At 41.8% G+C, this 17,122-nt stretch overlaps 1 protein-coding gene across 4 annotated transcripts in view; it reads right to left on the bottom strand.

The window, feature by feature from the left end:
- Nucleotides 1-801: 801 nt before the first annotated feature.
- Nucleotides 802-17,122, bottom strand: part of ADGRA1 (adhesion G protein-coupled receptor A1) — a 453,957-nt gene continuing 437,636 nt past the window's right edge. For 3 of the 4 annotated variants that reach the window (XM_078391268.1, XM_020795002.3, XM_078391267.1), the window contains 2 exons: nucleotides 13,142-13,243; nucleotides 802-5,415 (listed from right to left, as the gene is read on the bottom strand). In XM_078391268.1, coding sequence (XP_078247394.1) covers nucleotides 4,194-5,415; nucleotides 13,142-13,243 — 1,324 coding nt within the window. In that variant the 3' untranslated portion in view covers nucleotides 802-4,193. The remainder of the gene's footprint in view (nucleotides 5,416-13,141; nucleotides 13,244-17,122) is intronic. The other variant, XM_020795003.3, reaches the window with a different exon arrangement.

The following is a 17,122-nucleotide window of genomic DNA, read 5'->3' as shown; positions in this document are numbered from 1 at the left end:
TTTAAATTCTAATTCCAACATGGAATCAATTTTAGGATGGGGGGGATACAGCTTTGCCAACCCATCCCGTGATTCTTCAAGTTGGAAAAAAAGTCTGTCTTTATTTCCACATCTGATTGCTGCATGTATGAGAAAGCAGGTGTGCCTGAATCCACAACAGATGATCTGTGATTACTTTTAGCAGCTCCTGTTCACATTGGAGTGACTGGGGAGCACACACTCACATGCTGCCTCATTCCAAATAAGCTGGAATTACCGTTCTTTATAGCTGCATATCATATTCACTGTCTTATACTGTAGGGAAGCATAAAACAAAGTTATCCAGCTGTTGACACACAACGAAGTATGGTGTCTTTGAATACTATATGCGTGCACTGATCCAATGGAGTACATATGCAGGATGCGGAAGGATGTGTTCATTTTGCTTGGCAAGTTAAGATGGAATAATGTTGATTAGAAAAGAGCCAGGGAATGAATTTTGTGTTCACTCCTGTTCCTGAATAGCAACGAGTCATCTGTGGGATTTCCCATTTCTTCATCTTGTAATACAGTATGTGTGCACAACCTCAGCTGCTGGATTCAGCAGGGTGTGCTGTGTCCACTCAGAGATCTGCAGAACCTTTGATTGAAGCAAGAAGGTTTGCTTGGATTCTGTACCTGATTCCAGGAACCAACAAGTGAATACATCAACAGATAAATTATACCTACAAGCAAACAGTAACATTGAAATAAATTTTTAAAAAATCTGACACCAAACCCAAACCCAAGAGTCAACAGCACAAAATGAATTTGGGTCACATCTCATGTTACAAAATGCTTTAAATTTATTTAATATCATGTTCTCCTACTCTGCAATTATACTGTATATTTTCTTTTAAAAAAAAAGAACTGCGAACAGATTATTGCATAACATTTTTTTTTCCAAATGAGCCCAGAAATATTTGCTAACTTCATATTCAGATACAATACCAAAGATGTATCAATACTGAACATTAGTTTTCAAGAGAGGTTTTATGATAGCGGATCTTCTGTGGAAAGCAGCACCCTTTTAGTTATCTTTGTTGTTATCAGACAGAACAACACTGGCAATAGAAACACAAGCTGGGGAACTTCTAGGAGTGTATTCTTGAAACGTGACTATTTGACCTGGACCTCAGTGTGTGTGGACTATTTTGCATAATTCTAGAGACCTTCTAGGACTTAGCTATTACAGAGTATTATAAATGTCACTGAGATACAGAGATGTGGCATTTAACATTGTATCTATGCTTATATAGATGCACTGATGTTGTGGAATGGGCAACGCATACATGAAAAAATAATGATGAAAAAGAAAATATATTATGCACACAATGCAAAATACTGTATTTTAGTTCTGAGACAATTCAAGCATATACAGCATATACATAATAAAGCTTAAGGTTTCCCCCCTCCTTTTTGCATCATCTAAAAGAAGCAATCATGAAAACGCTGAATACTGCTGCATTTTCAACATCCACCTAGTGCATTCTGCTTTGTTCACCTTTGAAAGACATACACCACACACATACACACAAACGCGCGCACACACACACACACGCATACACACATAATGGATACATTATCTGCCGTAATTTACAATATATATTTGAACTTTACAAAAATACAGAAAAGAAAGGAAATTCCTTGCACTCAGATACTGAGCATTAACCCTTTGAGTACTAATTCCCACCTGCAAACACTGCAGAACACATTCATCTGACACTCATGGTTATGCCATTCCAACCATTACAATAATCATTTGTTATGTACACTATAAGGAAATAGCTTCTTACATATCATAAAATGGAGGGATTCATAACATGTTGAGAAGAAACACATAATGACTCTATAAAGATTTCAATCAAAAAAACACAAGCAAACAAACACAACCCCCTACAAAGTAATGCGCTTCCCCCAGGGAACTGCCTCCACCAGCTTTCCCCAGACTGACCCCACCCCACCCCAGATGTGTCAGACTATAACGCACACTCTGCCAGCTACTGGCTGCGGATGACAGGCGCTATAGTCAGACAAGTCTAGGCACCAAGTTGGGAAAAACTGGCCTAAATTGCAAGTAACACAAAAACTGCAAGTACTAGAGTAGGCCTGTTGAGTCAGTGGAGATTTGGTGAGTCAATTCCTCTGTAATTTCCATTGGCCTACTGCCATTGTGATTTACTAATGGGTTTCAGCCATTGACTGTTTGAGCTTGTGCGATATGTTCACAAATTTGTTCTTAATAACTATATAACATTGTGCTTGTTCTTCTTTAGTTGCAGAAATACTGTTTCCCCCCTCTCTTTTTCACTGTAGATATCTCTCCCCCTTGTGTTTTGGCTGTATGGCCCAATTCACATTACATCATTACGTTATACCCCAAAACCTTTTAGTATTTTTGAAGTATTATTGTAATTCTGTTTTTCACTGTGAGTTGGTGCTTTGTGTCCAGATGTTTATGGATATCTATAAAAAAATCTTTTAGCCCAAAGCCTCATGATGTTGCTGACCCTAAATTGTCCTGGAGCTGTGCAGAATAAATCAGTGAAAAGTCCCAGCTGTTGAAGGTCAAATTTGCATGGAAGCAGAAAGAAAACTCCAGAGTGGCTTTGGTGAATGATTGGAAGGCAGGGGAGAGAAGGGCATTTCACCTAAAATATGGAATAAATAAATAAATAAATATATTTTAAAGACTATATTCCTTTACAGTGCAGTCCTATTCATGTGGAAATGAGGCCCTTTGGGTCTTATTCCCCAGCAAGACTGTTTAGAATGAAAGCCTTAAAGTGATGTAGCATTTCCCTAGCTGATTACTAGGACCACATTGGTATTATTATCACTATATCCAACATTACTACATGAAGAACTACTCATCCCCCGCAGCTCTAAGCTAGACTGAGGGATCACTCCAGTCAAAGTTAAGCTTTTTCAAGTCCCCCAGTCTTCAGTAAGGAAGGCAAGAATTAGATACACAGCTTAATAATTTCTCTCCAAAACCACTGGGGCTTGAAATGGCTTAATTTGAGCTTGGTTGTGCTCAAAGCAATTTGCTAACAAAACAATTGTAGTCCTCAAAGAGTTAATGATAAAACTGTACTTCTTTTTGTCGTTGTTGTTCTTTTAAAGATGATGGCAGGACAGCTTGCAGATTGGTTCCAAAAGGCATACTTACAAAGGAGTGGAACTCATGGAGACAAGCTGTGATTACACTGCACAGCGCCACATACAATGAATAGTGCATGCTCTGTAGAGACATTAGAGTGGACCCTTACTAAAGCTATCATATAACCTTGTACAAAGGATTGTGCCACTTAAACTAGTGCAGTAGTGGGTTTTTTTTCCTTTTTTCATAAATTCAAAATGCTTTAGGTTAATACCAGCATGAATAGTCACAGCCTTTTACAGTAGCGCTTTTTTTTTCATCTTACACATGTAACACTAGAAAATAGCAAATGGTATTATCCTGATGGGTGTCATGCAAACATAGAAGAAAAAAGAAAAATAACCAATACAGCACCATAGATGTTAACAAGGGACATTATCTAGTATTTCTCTCTGACAGAAAGAGACATAACGGCGACTGTACACTATATGATTTTACAGGCCATATGCTACAGAAGGTCTTTAGAGGCAGTATCACTTTTGTAGGTCTGAAAAGCTGTGTTAAGTCTGTTTATGAAACCCTCCTTCTGCTACTAGAACATGAAAAAACAATGGAACACCACCACACTTGTAAAAACCAAAGAAAGGCTGCGATGCTATTATGTGTCAAGAACTATCTGATGTTAATGCAGAAGCTTGGAAAATAGTGTGTTGAAACAAAAGTATATTGCCTCATATTCTGCTTCCAAGGTTTACTTTTCCATTCCTCGCCCCTAGCCATGTTCCATAATTTTTTAAAAAATATATTTTTGAGACCGCCTATGCTTTTTTTTTTAAAAAAAGCCTCTTATTAAGAAAGCAATCGGTTCAAAACCTGTACAATTTACCGATGTGCTACATGAACATGTAGAATCTTACTAAGGGAAACTAAAAATCAATGGCGCAGTCCTATGCGTGCCTACTCACAAGTAAACCCCACTGAATTCTAGTGGGTGTACTCTCAGGTAAAGGGTGTATAGGCTTGCAGTCTTAAGATGGATCTGAAATGGAACAGGAGAAGTGCAGCCTACCAACTACACAGTAGTCTCATTCTTCCAAGGGCCCGTTTTGATGTTCCCCGTACTATCTGAACTGTAGATCATGGCTTCATGCAGATTGCCCTTTAGAATCCCATTGTGGCTGGTTGTGCTAAATGGTAGGGACTGTGTCCGCGGATGCATCTCAAAATGAGCTGCATGGTGCACTGTCTCACTTTCTGGTACTTTAGCACAACTGTAGATTACAGTACTTGCATCACTGCTTTCTGGCTGACTGATGGTCGGATAGGGATCGCTTTTTGCACAACATGGCCGCCGGTGGACCGACTGACTGTCGTGTGTACTGTGTGGGCTGTCTGTGTGGGAGCTGTGGATGCTGCCATCGATACTGGAAGGAATATGGTAGGCATACTCTCTTTCTCCCGCAGACCGGTGTCGGCTGAAGTATCGGGGCTTAGTTCTGCTTTTCAGACATCTGTGAATGTGCATGTTAGGCCTGAAAGCCCCCTCATCGTGTACATGAATATGAGCTTCGTCTTCCAGGAGCTGATCGCAGTGCATTTTTGCACAGCACGGTGTGACTGGGGAAAGGCAGTTGACATGGTTTTGAACAGCCTGAAGATTCGTCAGTTTGCAGTGACTAGCAGCTGGGTGGTTATAAACAGCCGATTTACTCGGACAGGGTGATTCCTGAAGACACGGGGCATGGAGCTGGCTCTCCCCGTTGACATTCACCTTTGGCCGGACATTAACTTGTACTGAGTACGTGTTTCTTCTAGATGGGCAGCAGGACCACCAGCAATGCCACACGTCATCTCGCTTTGCACAGTGATGGATGAGGATAAAGAGCCCCAAGGTCACACAAAAGGCTCCGTAGAGGCAGCTGAAGATCATATCCAAGAAATGTCCCTGGGAAACAGCAAGTGCACCAAAGGTCCAAGTGGCAGCAAAAAGGAACAAAGTGAATGCAGCAGCTCGAAGCTGAGCCTTAAAGGAGTGTTCATTTTCCAACAGGGAAGAAGAGATCATTGAGCATGTAGCCTGGGAGATGGATCCAGTGTCTGTAATGTGGCTATGGCCAACCTCGGGACTTGCCAGCCTCTGCTGATCTTCTGTCCTTTCCTTCAGTTCATATTTGCGTTCTGGATGGCGCCTCAGTTGCACATACGTGCAGAGGAAATAAACACAGGTGACCAAGACAATAAATGCCACTGGTCCATAAAATGCCCCGAGACTTGGCTCCCACGCCATCCAACAGCTGCAAATAAGAAAGAAACAAACCCAGCAGCTTTAAACAAAATGAAATTAAGCAAGTGATACTGAACTGCAGTTCTGTGATACTAAAACCCAATACAGCAGTATAAGAATTTGTGCAATATAGGCCAACATTCTGTTGCATAATTCACACCAGTATAAGGGTGATGCTGTTAGCTTTAATATTGTCTTTTAAGGATGTAAGCTGCCTCTTTATACTCATTGTTTTCAGCTTTAAATATTGTCTTTCGAGGATGTAAGCTGCCTTGAGTCCTTTGTAAGGAGAAAGGCAGGGTACAAATATTTTAAATAAGATAAAATAAATAAATTGCTAGCAATGGGAGGTTGCCAGTAATTAAAGTTTTTGTTTGATCCGGGGACATGCATTATGTGTCCATTATCAGTCTCACTGCGTACAAATAGGATGGAAGCAGGAATTCTATCTGCATATTCACCCTGCTAGTTGCCATTACTAGATGCAGCAGGCTGCCCTTAATTAAAGAGTTCCTGTTTCAATGCTGGAGCTTGCACAACTCATATACAATGAGACTGATTTTGTCATGCAAGACCTCAGGTCAAAGCAGGAACTCTTTAATTAGCGGTAATTTCCCCTTGCTGATGATGTCATCATCCTTCTGCCATTCTGATTTGTGCAACAGTATTTTGCCCATATTATCCAAAATTGTTTAGAATGTATGATAGCTTTTCATTTTTGTTCTTCCCGTAACATATGAAACCCGTAACAGCTGTAGTACTTGCAAGATGAGCAGTACAAGCTTTGGCTGAACAGAAAACTGCTAATAAACATGTCTGGCAGGGTACCAAGCAGCACAACCTAATAGCCGCCTAGAGTGGTCGAAATGACTAGATAGGCAGGGTATAAATACAATAAATAAATAAATAAATAAATAAATATTTATGAAATGTATTAATGCAGTTCTTAATAAATATGTTATACCTGTTACCTTCACAGAGGATTGCTCTTATGTAAATCTCCATTACAGCTTACACAATATACTAAACATAGAAGAATAAAAGAATTAAGGCCCCTGTTGTCTGCAATAGTCTCAAGTGTATGTTTGGTACTAGGGGGGTTCCCTTGCCTACAAGGAGTACAGACATTTGACAAGCAGGCTGGGAAATGAGCCTCTGACAATGGCTGAGAGGGGCATTGGCAAAATCCTTTGTGTAGAGAATAAAAGGCATAATATTTGGAAGTAAATCATCCCAAGTAAAGAAGTCACCGTAGAAATTATCAGCTGCACCCTGAGTCACACAACACCTCAGAGTACAAAAATGTCTATGGTGATTTGTTAACTTAAGACAGTTTGCCTCCAAACATTTATGCCATTTAGAGTATATCACAGAAGTGAGTACATCCCTTCACATTTTATACATATTTTAGTATATGTTTTCATGTGACAACACTGAAGAAATGACACTTGGCTACAATGTAAAGCAGTAAGTATACAGCTTGTATAACAGTGTAAATGTGCTGTCCCTTCAAAATAACACAACACACAGCCATTAATGTCTAAACCACTGGCAGAAAAAGTGAGTACACCCCTAAATAACAAGGTCCAAATTGGGCCCAAGTAGCTGTTTTCCCTCCCTGGTGTCATGAGACCTGTTGGTGTCACCAGTCTCAGGTGTGAAGGGGGAGGAGGTGTTATTGCTCTCATTCTCTCCGACTGGTCACTGGAAATTCCACATGGCACCTCATGGTAATGAACTGTCTGAAGATGTGAAAAAATGTGTTGTTGCTCTACATAAAGATGGCCTAGGCTATAAGAAGATGGCCAAAACCCTGCAACTGAACTGCAGCACAGTGGCCAAGGCCATACAGCGGTTTAACAGGACAGGTTCCACTCAGAACAGGCCTCACCATGGTCGACCAAAGAAATTGAGTGCCTGTGCTCAGTGTCATATCCAGAGGTTGGCTTTGGGAAATAGACCTATGAGTGCTGCCAGCATTGCTGCAGAGGTTGAAGGGATGAGGGGTCAGCCTGTCAGTACTCAGACCATACACTGAACACTGCATCAAATTGGTCTCCAAGGCTGTTGTCCCAGAAGAAAGCCTCTTCTAAAGAGGATGCACAAGAAAGCCCGCATACGGTTTGGTGCAGACAAGCAAACTAAGGACATGGATTTCTGGAACCATGGCCTGTGGTTTGGTGAGACCAAGATAAACTTATTTGGTTCAGATTGTGTCAACCAGGTGAGGAGTACAGAGACAAGCGTGTTGTGCATGGTGGTGGGAGTGTCATGGTCTGGGGCTGCATGAATGCTTCTGGCACTGGGGAGCTTCAGTTCATTGAGGGAACCATGAATGCCAACATGTACTGTGATATATTGAAGCAGAGCATGATCCCCTCCCTTCAGAGACTGGGCCGCAAGGCAGTATTCCAACATGATAACGACCCCAAACACACCTCCAAAATGACCACTGCATTGCTAAAGAAGCTGAGGGTCAAAGGTGATGGATTTGCCAAGCATGTCTCCAGACCTAAACCCTATTGAGCATCTGTGGGGCATCCTGAAATGGAAGGTGGAGGTGCGAAAGATCTCTAGCATCTACCAGCTCTGTGATGTCATCATGGAGGAGTGAAAGAGGACTCCAGTGGCAACCTGTGAAGCTCTGGTGAACTCTGTGCCCAAGAGGGTTAAGGCAGTGCTGGGAAATAATGGTGGCCACACCAAATATTGACACTTTTTGCCCAATTTGGACATTGTCACTTGGGGTGTACTCACTTTTGTTGCCAGCGGTTTAGACATTAATGGCTGTGTGTTGTGTTATTTTGACAGGACAGCACATTTACACTGTTATACAAGCTGTATACTCACTGCTTTACATTGTAGCCAAGGGTCATTTCTTCAGTGTTGTCACATGAAAAGATATTCTAAAATATTTATGAAATGTGAGGGGGTGTACTCACTTCTGTGATATACTGTATGTTATGCCAGCCTAACTAGGCAAGAGGATTTGCACCAGTAAGTTCAACCTCAATGCTGGGGGGGGGGCTGATTTGTGAAAGACCCAACATTTTTTTAAGCTTATCTGCACCACACAGCTGTATCAGTTGGAGATTACATTTTGGAGTTTGCAATTTGGTGATGTAATTAGAATTCTCTGCTGTAATTCACCAGTGTGGACTAGAGCTCAACTATATGATGTGCCCTAACTAGATGAATTATGTCATCTGGTGTCTTAATTCTTTAGAATGTACAGTTCTTTTACATTTATCCCAGTATGGTGATGATATTATGATCAGAGTGTCGGACAGGGATGTGGGAGATGGGGGTTCAAATCCCACTGAGCCATGACAATCAACTTCAGCCAGTCATGCTTTTTAAACCTGACCTACTGTCACATGGGTTGTAAAGATAAAGTTGTGAGGAGGAGGACCATGTACTCTTAACCCAAGCACACTGAAGACAAGGTGGGATATACATAAATGTGAAAGTGAGGTTTAATACTTGCTCTAATGTAACAAGCAACCAGCCAACCATTTTATTATTAAAAGAATCAGGTCTGGCCTCATTACAAAAACAGCCTTTTGCAGTAGCACTAGTTCCTAGGAATTACAGTGAAGTAATAGATACTCTGACAATGACCTCTGGAATCTTGTGTAGGGCCACAGAGGATGCTGGTGTAAAGCAAAGCAAAGTGTGCCCACTAATATACTGCCCCATAGTGCTTAAAGCTCTCTGGGTACTCAATTTACTGATCTTGGAAGGCTGCAAGGCAGAGTCAACCTCGAACCAGTTACATGAGTCCAGGACTGAACTCAGGTCATGAGGAGTCTTCACTGCAACATTGCAGTTTAACCACTATGGTTTAAACACTGAAGTTCAACCACTTTTCCGATCACCAAGTGCAGCCATTTGCAGGCAATGTATCTTTGATCAGTCTTGAAAACTGCGTGCATTTTTATTCTTGCCTGTCTTCTGCCTCAGGTGCATCATGTTACCCAGATGTTTTTACTATGTATCTCAAACACTTGAAAGGTTAACAGCTTCATCACAGTATGCACCCTCCCCCAAAAAGTTTCCTGATCTGCAGAATTTATGCCAAGCAAAAATGGAGCAATCCCCAGTGGAACAGTCTATCTCTTAGGATGCTGTTATTTTCCAAGTGAAGCCTAATCATGGGCCACTTCAAAAAATCAGCTCTGTAAAGAACACGCTGAAGTCAGTGCATCTACATTTTTATGTAGTATCATTATTAAAAATGAATAAGGCACACAACCCACAGTGCTGTTGCTCCGTTTGTAGCGCTCTCTCTCTCTCTCTCTCTCTCTCTAAAGCAATTTTATCACTCCACCTGCTTCCCTAGTTTTCTTCTCACATTGTGATATCTGGTATTGATTGCCTGTGATTAAGATGATTAAACTAAAGGAGTGTAACCTCTGCAACAGTGCCAAAGGGAAACTCTCTCACAAATTTATGAACATAAATAATCAGATCTTTTAATACCCTGCTGATTAGAAGTGATTGCCTAATCACACATGTTGGAATAAATACGTTTTTAATATGACAGAATTTCCAGACTAGCCCCCGTCTTGTTTAGCTAAATGTGCCACAGCTCTCGACTCACTGGATGCCTGCTTCTAAAAAGGAATTTATTGAAAGTGTCTTCATTCAGCCAAACATAATTTGCCTTTCTTTCTCCTCTTGTTACAAATACAAATAGAAAAACAACACACATACAAGTACAAATAACATTGGATGCAGCAGGCTATTCTTAAAGGGGGTTTCCCCTAAAATCATAGCATGAACTAGAATAGGTGTTATTTAATTGTACTTATTAATTTTATACCCTGCTTTTCCTCCAGTGAGCTGTAGGTGGTGCACATTATCTCTCTCACCACGTTATCTTCGCAACCCTTTGATGGAGGTCAAGCTAAAAGGGAGTGACAGGCCCTGAGTCAACCCCATTGACTTTTACATCTCAGCAGGGATTGGGAACAAAGTCCCAGTCTAACACGCTAACCATGACTCCACACTGGCCCTCACACTGCCCTTCACAGCATCATTAGTACTCCACTGAGCAGGAAAGGGCATCCTGATGTAGCAGTTCCTCTTGAAGGCACGTGCTCTGTCTTTTGTGTTGCCTTAAAAAAAACACACAACCCTTTGTGGCTGGTGGGGGAGGGAACACATGACCATCAGCCTGAGAGGCGTCCGTCCGTATGGCCGAAAGCAGCGCTGCCCTAACGGCTTAGTGTTCTGTCATCTACCCTGGGTTGCAGAGGCAGTTCAAGATCAGAAGTAGAAGAGGAATTTCTACTGAGCAAAGTTTAAATTGGCCTGCTCCTTATTTTGTATTTCCAAGGAAACTGAGCAGGAACTCTTTGTCATGTGAAGGGTCATGGAGCTTGTGCTTGAGCAACGTTGGGCATCTAAAACAAAAAGAAGAAAACTGAAGACTTTAAAAAAGTGTACATAACGTTTGGAGTGTAACGTAGTATGTATTAAGTCACAGCCCTTCAAGTGCACAGTCTGGTGCTTATGCTGTTGATACATCCTGGATAGGTTACAATGGGAGAGCTAATTTGAATGTTAGTGGTTACAGCACTGAACTTGGGTGATGGGAATCTAGTTTTAAAGGCCTGCTTGGCTAGGAGGTTCTCTATGTGGCTGTGGCCAGTGTCGCGTAGCCTCCCATGGTTGCTGGAAAGGCTATGATACTATTTTGAATTACTTGGAGGAAGGCAAGATTTGAAAGAAGGCTCTTTTTCTCTCTCTTGTCTAAGGAAAATGGCAAATTAGCCTTTAATTCAAATGGATTAGATGGCATTTACTATCAGATGAAGCGTACTCTGGACCAGAAAAGTTTATAAGCCAAGATATGTGTTAGTCCTTAAAGTGCTTTAAGACTATGTGTTGCTTTTACATAATAACTGGGATCTTGTTGGGTAACTATGTGGGTGGTAAATGGAAATGACATCAGTCCATGATGTTACTCTTCAGTGTAATGTAACTGAAAACTTCCTATCCCTCCAATCAGATTCCGAGGGATTTCTTATGAGCTTGGGAAACCTTTTGGAAACCTCAGGATGTAGAGTGGGGAGGAGCCTTTATTATCATAAAATCACAGCCAGATCACAGCTGCCCAGATTGGGACCACCAGGGGATGATGTGGTGGCCATTTCTTGATAATAAATGCTCCCCATCCCCATTCCCCATCCCCATTCTCAAAAGGGATCCCTAGGGAGCCTCAGAACCTGATATGGGGTAGGTGTAAGAGGTTTTCAATCCAATTCAAGAGTAAAACCAAAGGCTAATTAAATCGTTGCCATTTATACCCACATAGTTGTACCAATTGGATTTCAGCCATTAAGTGATAAAAGCAAAAGGACTCTATACACATGGGGGCTTACAATGTATCCTAATCTCTCACACCTTTGTAACGCTGTTCAGGTTTCATGGGGCAGTGGGGAGTTCCAAGACTATAGATCTATGTATTTGAGGGGCACGCACAGTTTTGGAAAAATGGGTTTTTTGGTTTTTGGTTTTCTCACTTTGTTACTGTATTTCTGTCTCACCAAGGAATTCATGCACAAATATGCAAGTACTTTCTCTTTCCTTCTTCCCAAAATATCTCTAAATAAGAGTGAGGGTGGTAGTTAACCTCTAGCACCCTTTGCCCCAGCCCTCATGTACTGAATGGGGACATTCACAATTGCACCCCATCTTACCTCAAGGAGAGAGGACATCAGGGCCATGGAAGGTGCACTGGCTCGAATGTCTGGTGGTGGGAGCCTGGCCGAGTTTGCGGAAGCTAGGATAGCCCAGCTGTGCTCGAAGCCTCATAGACTCTGCTGAGACCATGGGGTTCTGCCAGCCTATTTCAAGGCCTGCTGGATGTGCACTTTTCTTCAGCCACAGCCACCATCACCCACACTCTCTCGGTTCATTTGAGGCTCCCCTCGCATAGCTCAACACCCTTTGAGGGGCCACCAAGGAATTTTTTCATGTCATCAAGATATATTTTTGCATGGAGGCTTCCAGGGCCATTTCCTACCACTGTTGCTGTTGTTGTTGTTTTGGTCTAAAAATGGCTGTGTTTATAACTTAACTGTGTTTCAGTCTTAGTTGTATTTTATCCTGGCCTGATTAGCTATTAATATTTGACAGCATCAAGGGTGCTGAGCATGAACCCAAGGAGATGTGTCTGCTGTACCAAATCACAGCATACCAGGTCTTTCTTCCCTTCCACTGCTGTATACGATAGCTGTGTTTGTCTTTTTAGCACTTATGATGTATTTGACGTATTGGTGACCATCTCCCTTCAGCTCACTCATAGTCATTCAGCTCTTCCTTCTGCCTCCAGTAAATGGTTCAGTGCTTGAGTAGGCCACTTCTCTCTCACCCACTGCTTTCCACTCTTCATCCTCCCCAGCTCTACTTACACCCTGATATTTTATGTATCAGCTGTGCTCTGTCTTTCATTTCTCTCCCTGGGTTTCACGGCCCTAAGTACCTTTTTAGCTTCAAAACCTCAGGTACTTGCTGTGTTTTCCCTTATTAATTTCCCTTTTCTTTAATTTGTAAAAGGATATACTGTATTTCTGCATATCTAGGATACCTCCCAAATATATAGAAATGGCTGCCTTCTTGTTGAGTGCCTCTGTTTGCTTTCCAAATGGTAGTCAACTGCTCAAGTTTCCTGTTTAGAGGGAACAAGGATCACATCTTATAAATGGAAAGCATGCTGATAGACTTACAATTGGGCTCCAGCGTAGCTTTTTATCCCATAATTATTAATGTTGGTTGCTGCTGTAATTCCACAGATAATAAAGGGAACTCCTCCACTAATCAAATAAAACCTGTTAAAAGACAATAGTGACAGGTGAAGTTGCTTAGCTTCAGATAAACAATATTCTTCTTCTTTTTTTTTTTTTAAAAAAAAGGAAAATTGCATTTGAAGGGGGAAAAAAATCAATCTGAAGTGGGCTGTAGTCCATACAAGCTTATGCCAAAGAAAACATGGTTAGTCTTGAAAGCACCATCAAACTTGTTGCTGTTGTTAATTTTCACAAAAATGGTATGCCATGCTTGAAATAGATTTTATGAATGCCCATTGCAGTCATTAACTTTAAATGCCCATTTCAATCAGAAATAAAAGAACATGATGTAATGCCAAGAACATAAATAGTTGCTGAGGGCAACAGAAACATCAGCAACATGATACTGTCTTTGGAAAGTGGACTCTTCCGCTCTTTCATGAATTTCTGATTGATATCTTCCCTCTCCATTCTTGGAACTACTATGTGCAGTGTGAAGCACCATTATGATCCAAATGCAAGAGAGCTGAAAAGGCAGAGATAAAGCCTGCCCCACCCTCAACTATCCAAACCCCAAGGATATGCCTCAAATAAGGCACCAAGTATAAATACTCAAATGGTAGTATGTAACTAATTCAAAGGATTGATTGATTGATTGATTAACTGATATACTGCCCATCTAGCAAATTACTACTCTGGGTGATGTGCAACAGAGAAAATAAAGAAACATAAAATAAAACTACTGTGAAACAGTCAACTATCACAAATAAACAGGACAAGACTAGCAACTAATAACTGGATTATAATTTTGGGGAATCCAACACCATGCAAACTTTCATACCAGTAGAGTTGCTCCATGAGCTGGCATACCAGATGCTCACTACGTAATCACACTCCTCAAGGGAACACATTCTCAAAAAGGTGCTCAGTCACATTATTCCCCACATGCATATAATCACACTCCTGGGAGCAGTATGACTTTCTGCCTCCAGGAAATAGGACTTTGCTCTCACACCACAAACCACTCTTCCATTGATATAGGGAGAGGGCACTTTGTTTTGACTGGTAGACACTCAAGTAACCCTCCATGTTGTATGTACGCACCTGCAGGACTACAGATCTTGGTAGATTAGCAAGGGGGGAAATTCAGAAACGGTAAGACGGTGCCTTTAGATTCATGGGGATTGAGATGACATCAGTATTCACAGAATATGGAGAGAATACTGCACAGCAGTGTGAATGACTGAGCACTGCCCACAGGAAAGAAGCCACTGGAGAGTAACAGTGAGCATATGGGAAACCTCTTCTGCTGCAGTTCCATTCTCTTGCTGTCAACCAGGACCCTTTTCTTTAGAAAACAGATGCAGAGACAGAGGCAGTTTGGATATACACTGGCTGACAGACTGCTTTCAGAGCAGTGGACAGAGAACTGCTGCTCAAGAGAGGGCTTCAGTCACCCATGTAAGAAACAGTGAATTTCATACATGTTTCATTATTCATTCTCACTGCTGCTTGAAGATACAATACAGAGTTATCTCGGTCTAGACCCTGCAGGTAGAATGGATGAGGTAGGAAGAAGGAACAAAAGGAGACACATGAAGAGATAAAGACCAAAAGTAGAAAGTTGATTTTGGAGAAAGACTGTGGACAAGGGGACCTCATATGTTTTGGGTTTCTAGGGGGCTATTATGAATGAAATGCCAAGATGAGCACAGGCTGGAGATCCCTTGACACTGGTGCACTGCACATCCTACAAAAAGCCACTTGAGCTATCTCTGTGTTAGATGTGTCTTGGGGAGTGGGAAGATGGAGGAGGCTCATAACAACGAAGCATTACTACCCATGGGCTCAGGTTGATTGAGGGACAGAGAGGACTTGTCTTGAAGAAATGATTCAGTAGATGTGATGGGTCAAACTGACAGCCTGCAACCAATGATGAGGACACAGGTTTTAGTAGGTGTCACATAGACGGGTCACAAGAGGTTCAGTACTGATGGAGCAGGAGCCATGTGGGGTCTTGGTGGAGATCATGGAAGAGAGGTGGAGGAGAGTCCTATAGTCCAAGCCAACTCGCAGTTTTCTCATATGCCAAGCCCAAGTGCACTGAGTGTCCTCCCCAGAAGAATTCAGCTTAACATGTTCATGGACAATGGTGCTCATGGCTTAGTAACTTAAGATAGCAAATAATGTGAGTTAGGCAGCAAAACTTTAATATCTATAAATGTGCAGGTTAGAACTGTTCCATGCCAGGTCATTCAAAACCTTTTATGTTTAAATAAATATTAACTATTATTTGCCTATATAATTGCAAAAGTGTCTTAAATATGAAATATATTCTGAGACATAAGAGAAATGTTATGAATAGCTAAAATTTTAAATTATTAGTCACAACACAATATCATTTTCATATGAAAGGCTCTGGCCAACCAAAGCATGAAGCTAATCTCATTTTCTCAGCCAGAATTGCCACATTAGAAACACTATTACTTAGCCTAGTAAAGAAAAAGAAAACTGAAATAAAACACAAGAAATTCTTTCTATCACACGAAGTCATTCTTCTTTCAGTCTTGGTTTGGCAGCATTTCCCTAGACACTAGTTCGATAACTTAAATCTGGCAGGCAACTAAAACTGGCAGAAAAATCACCAAGCACTGGGCTTAAAGCTCTATAAATACACTGAATACAAGGGCTAGAGGCACCTCCCACTTCCCAGTTAAGTAATTATTTTGTTTGCTACAGAGTTAAAGGGCAAACTATTTGACATAATCTTGTCATGGCACATATTAGAACCTGGGATCATGACACTTCAGCTGCCCCTAGTTCAAATAGTCTTGAACTTTCCTTTGTGGTCACGAGTCCATGTGGTTTGTAGTAAGTCAAAGGCTCATAAACAGTGACTTGCTTGGGCTGGTGTTGTTGAGCCTGAGAGTCCCGCAATACCAACAGTCCCGAAAGTCTCTGAGGCTGTGAGGGGGTGGTATCGGAATGGCCAGTGTCCTCAGTGTGGTGGCGTTTAGCTCTCTTCTTCCGTAAAGGCACTGGATCAGCAGGAACAGATGCTGATTCAGACTCACACCCGGACACAGAGCAACCCAGGGATTTGGGGCTTGAACAGGCCGAATAAGGCAGTGCAGTTATCTCAGCTGAGGTGTCCGCCCAGGAGGGAAATTGAGCCAACAAAGGAGAAGGTGGTTGTCTGGATGAAGGCGGAATCGTTTCATGGTCAGTATCAAGATTGATAGGTGGTTGATCCTGCCTGGGGAATGTGTTGTACTGGTGGCTGCGTGTTGATGGAAGACTTCTTAGGTTTCTTTGGCTTGGTACTGACTTGCTTCAGAGTGGATTTTGGTTTCTGGGTCAATTGAGATGCTGATCCCGAGGACTTAGGCTTAGCCATTTTGGGCTTAGATTTAGGTGCTGGCAATGGAGACTTGGCAGCAGACGAGACTGGTGGTAGTTGTGAACCCTGTGCCTCATCTATCTTGGATGAGGGAAGAAGAAATTGCTCCCACAAAAAAGATTTGAGGCATTGTTGGTGGAGTTTGATGGCTTGTTTAGTGAAATTTTTACAATTGGAGCAGGAGGCTGATTGATGCAATTATCCCAGACAAAATAGGCAAGAACCATGGCCGTCAGACACACGTGCACGATGTGCACCTCTTAAACGGCCCTGTGGGGACCATAAATGGAGGGAAGGGAAAGGGAGGGGGGCAGGGGAATGGTAGAAGGAAAAAAATTGAAATCTCACAAAAGAAGAATGAAGAGAGTCTATTCTAAATAACGACGATACGATTATAATTATGTTTCCACAGGAAAAGAACCAGATTGCATGAACAGAGAGCTCAACCGAAGATGAGACCTCAGTGGCGGCAAAAACAAACTGAGGTAATTGCCAGGACGGGTGGACCACATGTGTTAAGG

This window comes from Pogona vitticeps, chromosome 3 (genome assembly GCF_051106095.1).
Source record: "Pogona vitticeps strain Pit_001003342236 chromosome 3, PviZW2.1, whole genome shotgun sequence".
In the NCBI taxonomy this organism is placed as follows: domain Eukaryota; kingdom Metazoa; phylum Chordata; class Lepidosauria; order Squamata; family Agamidae; genus Pogona; species Pogona vitticeps.
Note: the sequence above shows the minus strand (reverse complement) of the source record. Positions and strands in the feature narration are given on the sequence as shown.